General features: G+C 42.0%; 1 protein-coding gene across 1 annotated transcript; it reads left to right on the top strand.

Annotated features, from left to right (window-relative positions):
• Window positions 1-531: 531 nt before the first annotated feature.
• LOC132848267 (phospholipid scramblase 1-like) lies at window positions 532-4,563 on the top strand. The gene is made up of 7 exons (XM_060873840.1): window positions 532-719; window positions 1,558-1,634; window positions 1,816-1,858; window positions 2,247-2,467; window positions 3,192-3,353; window positions 3,480-3,641; window positions 3,729-4,563. The coding sequence occupies exons 1-7, from the start codon at window positions 707-709 to the stop codon at window positions 3,756-3,758; spliced, it is 708 nt and encodes a 235-aa protein (XP_060729823.1). The 5' UTR covers window positions 532-706; the 3' UTR covers window positions 3,759-4,563.
• The last annotated feature ends 3,300 nt before the right edge of the window (window positions 4,564-7,863 follow it).

Consider the following 7,863-nt stretch of genomic DNA (forward strand, 5'->3'; position numbering starts at 1 on the left):
ATCACAGGGCACGCACACACACACACACACACACACACACTACGGACAATTTTCCAGAGATGCCAATCAACCTACCATGCATGTCTTTGGACCGGGGGAGGAAACCGGAGTACCCGGAGGAAACCCCCGAGGCACGGGGAGAACATGCAAACTCCACACACAAAAGGCGGAGGCGGGAATCGAACCCCCAACCCTGGAGGTGTGAGCCGAACGTGCTAACCACTAAGCCACCGTGACCCCCGGTTGTCTTTCTAGTCACATGATAAAGTCTTTCGGCGACGCAACGGCGTCGAATGCTGGATTCTGATCTGTCAGAAGGTGTTGGCTGGTTTTCTATAGCAGTAGTAAATATGTAGTTCAGCTGGTAATGTAACATGGTTGAAAGTTCAGAGATTTCATCTGTGTACGTGTGTGTGTGTGTGTGTGTGTGTGTGTGTGCGTGTGTGTGTGTTGCTATCTTCAGTACCATCTGCAGTGCATGCAGGCACGCACATGCTCACAATTATATCCTTTTATTTCCTGATTCACAGCCCTGAAGACTTGGTTTCACTTTGTAGTGTACTTCTTGTACTGTAAGTTTGTACGCAGTTCCTCTGCCATTTCCACTCCAATAATAACATGAAATCGGGCTAAGAAAAGGATTTATTTTGTATATATGAGGAACCTGTGCTTTTGGTTTTTCTTGTGTCTTTTCTAGAAATCATTCATGGATCCAGCCAGTAAGTGGATTTATATATAAATATATATATATGTATATATAATCTTGTATAAATTTTTGAAGCCCATTTAACGTTTGAGCCACATATCCAAAATACGGTTAAAACTTCTTTCTTTCATCTCAGAAATATCGCCAGATTGCGTCCGATGCTGTGGTTTTGTGTTGCTGAGAGACTGATTAACACTTTTGTGTTTTCCTGTATCGATTACTTTAACGCCTTGTTGGCTTTGGTGTCAAACGCTACCTTAAGCAAATTGCAGCTAGTGCAAAATTCGGCTGCTAGAATTCTAACTAGAACAGAGTTAAGAGATCACGTTACTCCTGTTTTGGAGTCCTTGCACTGGCTTCCCGTTAGGTTTGGAGTTGATTTTAAGATTTTGATTTCTTACACACACACAAACACAAACAAATCGGAGGTGGGAATCGAACCTCCAACCCTGGAGGGGTGAGGCGAATGTGCTAACCACTAAGCCACTGTGCCCCACCTTCATTAGTGCCAAAACTTTGCAATTCTTTACCAACTGAGAAAAGCCAAAAAAAATCTTGTCATTTTTAAATCTCAGCTTGAAAGAAACTCATTTTTTAGGGTAGCTTTTAATTGACTAATTGTAATTTTACATTGTGCTTATTTTATCGTCTATTGTTTGTTGTTTTAATTGTAATCTTTATATTATGTATAATCTATATAATATTTTTGTTGTTTTATTTGCTTTTGTAAATGAGATGTACTTTTAAAGGCGCTATAGAAAATAAAGGTTATTATTATTATTATTATTATTATTATTATTATTATTATAGGTGCTAGATTGTTAACTGCAAACAATAAACAATATTTGCAGACTGCGTGGGTCCAGGGGTCCAGGGTTCAGTGATGAAACCAGTCGGATGTCCACCAGGGCTGGAGTATTTAACACAGGTGAGATCTGACGTAGATCTCGTCGCAAATTTGAAATGATTGACGTGTACACAGCGTGTGAACTTTTGGTGTACTTTTGACATAAACAGTGTCACCTGAAACCAGTAAATATAGGTGTTTACCTGTGTTTATGACTCTCTGTGTGTGTGTGTGTGTGTGTGTGTGTGTGTGTGGAGATCAGATCGACCAGCTTCTCATTCACCAGAAAGTGGAACTGGCTGAAGGCAAGCGATTTTAACAATTATTTCGTCAAATAATTTCGAAATCTTGAAGCCTGTCAACACTTGTGACGTCGACCTGGTTGACGAGAGTCAGGATTTTCCCAGTAGTTCCCTCAGTATCTTGACATTTCTGACAGAACTGGCACAAGGTTCGACCGATGAAAGGGTCAAACTCGTGTTGCTTGCTCTTTAAACGTTTAAACATGATATTAGCTCTCATGTATTTGTCTGTGACGGTGGTGATGAAAAAACACACCTGTTGTATAGAACAGCTGTGTTATTGACTCTAGGTCGTAGCATATAGAATATGTTCTGGTGTGACGGCATCTGGATTGTTGTTAATGAGGTCCTGAAGCTAATAGAACAACATTTTTTTCTCTCTGGAATGCAGCTATTATAGGATGGGAGACCAACAACAAGTACCTGGTGAAGAACACGCTCGGGCAGCAGGTCTTTTACGTGGCTGAGGAGAACGACTGCTGTAACCGGAACTGCTGTGGACCGCTTCGATCCTTCGTCATCCACATCCAGGACAACATGGGCCAGGAGGTGATCACGCTCACGAGACCACTACGCTGTGGCAGCTGCTTGTGCCCCTGCTGTCTGCAAGAGGTACTGCACTTTTTCAAATCTGACATCTTTTTCAATTAAAGGTGCGGTGCACGATGTTTGAAAGCCAATGTTGACATTTGAAATCACCAAAACAAAAACGCCCCTAACCCAAATAGGTGTCACCCCTGTTTTGATAGCTCCGCCCCACACATACATACGTAACCCAGGCAACTATTATGGCGGAACCTGCTGGGGCGGCTGGCCGAGGGGATATTTTTATTAATAAATGAACACAATGAGTAATACTATGGTGATACAAATGTGTTTTTGTAATACTGTGTGTTGTACCGTGAAAGGTTTCGCTCCGTTTCACGCCGAAGACGACGTTCGACACCTAGAACCCGGGGCAGAGGTAACGGCAGAGGCTAATGTCAGACACGCGCACTGAACACTCTCTCTGCCGCATATTGACAAGACACGCCCCTTTCTGCTAATTGGCTTCACGTTTGTTTTGTTAGTCGGCCGACTCAGTTTTCTGAAGCATTTTTCAAACATCGTGCACCGCACCTTTAAAGGCCTCAGGGAAAGAGTCAAACATTACAGTAGACTTGAGAGAACTAACCCAGGAGGCATCAAAACAAACGACTTGAAGCTGTGTATAAAACATGATCAGGAGCAATAAAGTAATAAACTACTGGTAAGGAATGACTAGTGTACCTTTAAGGTAATTTTTTATTGCTTATGGTATGAGGAAGGCCAAACTAAATATCTTTTCCTCTTTCAGCTTGAGGTTCAGTCTCCTCCAGGCACACCCATCGGGTACGTTGTTCAGACCTGGCACCCTTACTTACCCAAGTACACCATTCAAAATGAAAACAAGCAGGACGTCTTGAAGATCGTAGGACCTTGCTGCACCTGCAAATGTTGTTCCGATGTGAACTTTGAGGTGGTTTATTCTACCCATAATCTTTTTCTTTGTGTCATGAATAGAAATCACCCTTTCACACATCTGGTACATTGTGGTCCGTAGCTTCTTCAGTTCCCTGTTCTCGACTTCTCCTTCCGCACTCAGGTTATGTCGCTGGATGAAACGCAGTCCTTGGGCCGCATCAGTAAGCAATGGTCAGGCGTCTTGCAAGAGGCTTTCAGTGACGCCGACAATTTCGGGATCCAGTTCCCTCTGGACCTGGATGTGAAGATCAAAGCTGTTCTTCTCGGAGCTTGTTTTCTCATCGTAAGTCTTTAGTTGTCCTGTATTTTTTTTATGTTGCTTCACTTTTCCTTAACCTGACTGTACTATTTCTCTGTTTTTATTTGTTAGGACTTCATGTTCTTTGAACATAGCGATTAAAAACATTCATTCATTCATTTTCTACCGCTTCCGGGGAGCCTGTGCCTATCTCAGGCGTCATCGGGCATCAAGGCAGGATACACCCTGGAAGGAGTGCCAACCCATCGCAGGGCACACACACACTCTCATTCACTCATGCACGCACTACGGACAATTTTCCAGAGATGCCAATCAACCTACCATGCATGTCTTTGGACTGGGGAGGAAACCGGAGTACCCGGAGGAAACCCCCGAGGCACAGGGAGAACATGCAAACTCCACACACACAAGGCGGAGGCGGGAATCGAACCCCCAACCCTGGAGGTGTGAGGCGAACGTGCTAACCACTAAGCCACCGTGCCCCCCTGCTCCAGCTCTTTATGGAACTTAATATAATCACAGCTTGAAATAAATCTTTCATCATTATTAAAATGGGCTGTTGTCTATTATGTTTTCATGTTTTTATATTCTAACCCATAGATGGAGCCAGAGCACAATGTTTCAGAGCGACAGTCACTGTGTATTTGTTTATATGCTCTATATATTATAGAACAAGAGAACCATGAGAAACCAAGAACAAAGGTTTAGCAGCGAATGGATGACAACGGATTGTTTTATTTTCTGCTAGAGAGCAGGACACGTGCCTCATGTATGTTTGAAGCACCGTCCTAGCCTCGTTCCTGGTTGCAGAACACAGCTGGGGTCTGACTGTAGATGCATTTGGTTTGACCAACCTAAATGTTCTTGACTACTATACAAGAACATCAGGTTGAAAAACAATCAGCGCTTCTCTAAATGTCCCTAATAAATATACAAACTGTTGTAAGCAATGTATATTTTTGTCTGATCTTTTCCACCGTTCAGGTTTTGGTCCTGGAGGGAATTTATCCTGAGGTGTTTTTCCTGTTTATCACGTTTGTACCCGAGCGGCTTTTCCACGTTATTGTAGGCTGCCTGTCGGCACCGTCGGGTCTTCCTGTTCTCCTCTGACCTCTGAGCTTTTCAGTAGTCTAGATTTGCAGCTGCTTTGTATGTGTCTAGTTGCACCATTTGATGAGGTGGAAAAATTGCACAAATGTGAAAAACGACAGCCTATTACGAGGTTCTGAGCGTGGAGAGACGGAAAGAAGGAAAAAAAAAATCATTACTCTAGAATTTCACAATGCATACCCCGAACGGCCTCATTTACTCAATTTTCAGCTCGCTCCACTCCTCTCCCGGGCTGAGCTCTGCCTAGGAGAGAAAGTTGCCTTGTCTTTTATTTATTAATCACATTCGAACTAATCCGAAGTGCCCCGGCCCGTTGTACTCGAGCCTACAGCGTGGATTCGAGCCATATCAAATATGCATCAGCGTTCAAAGCCAGACCTGCTCTGCCAAACCCTCTGACAGACTCCAGGCCCTTGAATCACCCCACACGCTGCTGTCAATCAAAAGAGCCCGAGCTCGTCAGAGACGTCAAAATCAATATCTGGGAATAAGAGGAGGCTAACAAGGTGCAGGTATGATTCTTCACACCGACTCTACAACATGGGCCTGTAATACATAAGGAATGCACAATACAGCTGAAAAAATTTCATCACCGTCCTTCAAATAAGGGTAATGATTTCTATCTGTAACAGAAATAAACCAAACAAACATAATATATATATTTTTTTATTGCTCTATATGCTTTTGTGTCTGCTTTAGAGTTTCAAAGATAATGGAGTTAAAGTAAAAAATTTCAAATTTTACCACTATTTTGATTGGTCACTAGGTTTTCAGGAGTTGTTTTGTGTGTGTGTGTGTGTGTGTGTGTGTGTGTGTGTGTTTGTCCCAGTCCGTCAACACTTCCTGTCTCCCGCTTGTCTGATGGCACAGAAATTGAACATATTCGCTATGTTTGTAATTGACAAGCAGGTTTGAGTGCGAGGAAGCGTATGCTTGATTTCCACAAAAACTAGCATCACAACCATCTGTATTTGTAAAAGCACATCTTTAAGCTTTCAATCACTTTAAAATACCAGTAAACATGCAACGGGTTAAGAGAATGTTAGTAACTTCAACAAGCTTTATTTATTTATTTTCCACTGAGAAAAGGATGAGCTGCCGTGTAGCAGAGGTTGTGGAAATCTCTTTAGCGCTGTCTTTTGCTTTATGGAGTGCATGGGGTGTAGCATAAGGGCTTCTAGCGGATAAGCTTGTTAGCTTAAGGCGACTATGTAAATAAACACTGTTGGCTAAATCTGAGGCAGAAATCCCAAACAAATTGTAGCTAGCTAATAATGACACTTTTGATACGATTGTTCTAAATTCGAATGCTAACTCCAATTGAATTCTAGAATGGGAGCTAACAAGAAAAAAAAAACGAAACTTCTTTCGAAGACTCTTCCAGTCAGCTTTAACGATACCCCCGATACATAATTTGCGTATTTCTGTAGCGTCAGCCAACAAGATAATTAGCCAAGTCTCTTTGCAGGCGTCAGAAGCAGGATATTCTGGCACAGCGGGAGGAAAGACCCAACAAAGCGGGATCCTCCTCGGCCTCTTATATAAAGTTGCCAGATGCCCGCCTTTTGGGCAAATGCAGCCTTTTTGATCCCCAGCAGAATCTGAAGGCATCAGAGGCAGTGTTGGTGTTTGAACTGACTAATTACGCACCACTAACTGAGGAAGACCGCATTAAATCTAGATGAAAAGATGTGTACGTCCTCGACGCCAGAAAATTCAGTGCAATCTGCTGCATCCACTACAGATAAGGATGCTTCACACTCATGAACTTGACTATGGGAAGGAAACCTGATTTTTTTTTTCTATACAAAAAAAAAATCCACTGAACTTCAGTATGAAACGTTATTTTATGTATATGACCTTGACCATCATTTCAAACCATTTAGACTCAGACGCATATTGTCGAGTTTCACATCATACGAGATTCATGAATATTGAATTTCGCACCTGTTTAAATCCACCTTGCTGGAATTTGCCAACGTCAGCTATTCCATTGGGTCAAACATCAGCCATTACATGGCCAGACATTCCATTGGGCCAATGTTGGACCTCTAAGGTCAAAAAGATTTCAGAAACAACTAAATCCACTTTGCCATCACTGGTCCAACATCAGCTGTTCTATTGGGTCATTCTTGGGCCACTAAGATCAGCAGGACTATTCAGAGACTATTAAATCCACCTTGCTATCACGGGTCCAGCAGAAGATATTTCAGTTGGGCCTCCAACAGCCAATCCACTGGGCCTAAAGCCAGACATTTCATTGGACCAATGTTGTTTCTCTAAGACCAAAAGGTTTCAGAGGCTACTATCCCCTTTGGCATCACTAGACAAACATCGGATGTTCCTTTTGGGTCTAAAGCTAGACATTTCGTTCGGCCAATGTTGCGCTATTCGGATCAACGGAAATTCAGAGACTATTATTCCAACTTTCTGCTATTACTATTACTATTACTATCCATTCACTTTACCATCACTGGTAGTTACTCACAGTGTCAGACATTCAGCTAGTTCAGTAATGGATTGATGTTATTTTGTCCTTTGGTGCAACATCAGACACTTTTAGTTGATGTGCAACAGATTTTCACCTACCTATGAATTCACCCTGCCAATATTGGCCCATTATTGTATATACTGATAATAACAATTCAGTTGTTTGCTAACTGGGAAGTCTGTTCTATTCATGTGTTCTAAATACAGCAGCTAGCAGTGACTAGCAAGTGAGTTTGTATATTTCATAAATGTATAGCATTATAAGTTATTAACAATTCAATTGTCTACACATGCTATTTAAAGTAATCCTAACACCTGTGAGGATGTTAGCAAACAAGCAGGGCTGTTGTTACAGTATCTAGCTAGCAGGCTAGCTGGTTATTATTTTGTTGTTGTTGTCGTTTTAGCTATAAAATCTCAGACACACAAGCTAGCCTGTTAGCTAGATAACAAGCAGGGCTATTGTTACCTACAGTAGCTAACAGGCTAGCTTGTGTGTCTGAGATTTTATAGCTAAAATGACAACAACAACAATAACAACAACAACAACAACAAAAACGGCCATTAATATCAGTCATGCTGGAGCTGAAATTGTATTTCACCTCAAATTGCAAAATGCAAATGAGATTTTATTCCCACAGCATTT

This window comes from Tachysurus vachellii, chromosome 7, assembly GCF_030014155.1.
Source record: "Tachysurus vachellii isolate PV-2020 chromosome 7, HZAU_Pvac_v1, whole genome shotgun sequence".
NCBI lineage: Eukaryota > Metazoa > Chordata > Actinopteri > Siluriformes > Bagridae > Tachysurus > Tachysurus vachellii.

What these genes read in the sequence shown, in the direction of transcription:
- LOC132848267 (XM_060873840.1), top strand. An exon ending in GGCTGGAGTATTTAACACAG is followed by an intron (nt 1,635 to 1,815) that starts GTGAGATCTGAC and finishes TGTGGAGATCAG; the next exon opens with ATCGACCAGCTTCTCATTCA. An exon ending in GTTCCGATGTGAACTTTGAG is followed by an intron (nt 3,354 to 3,479) that starts GTGGTTTATTCT and finishes TTCCGCACTCAG; the next exon opens with GTTATGTCGCTGGATGAAAC.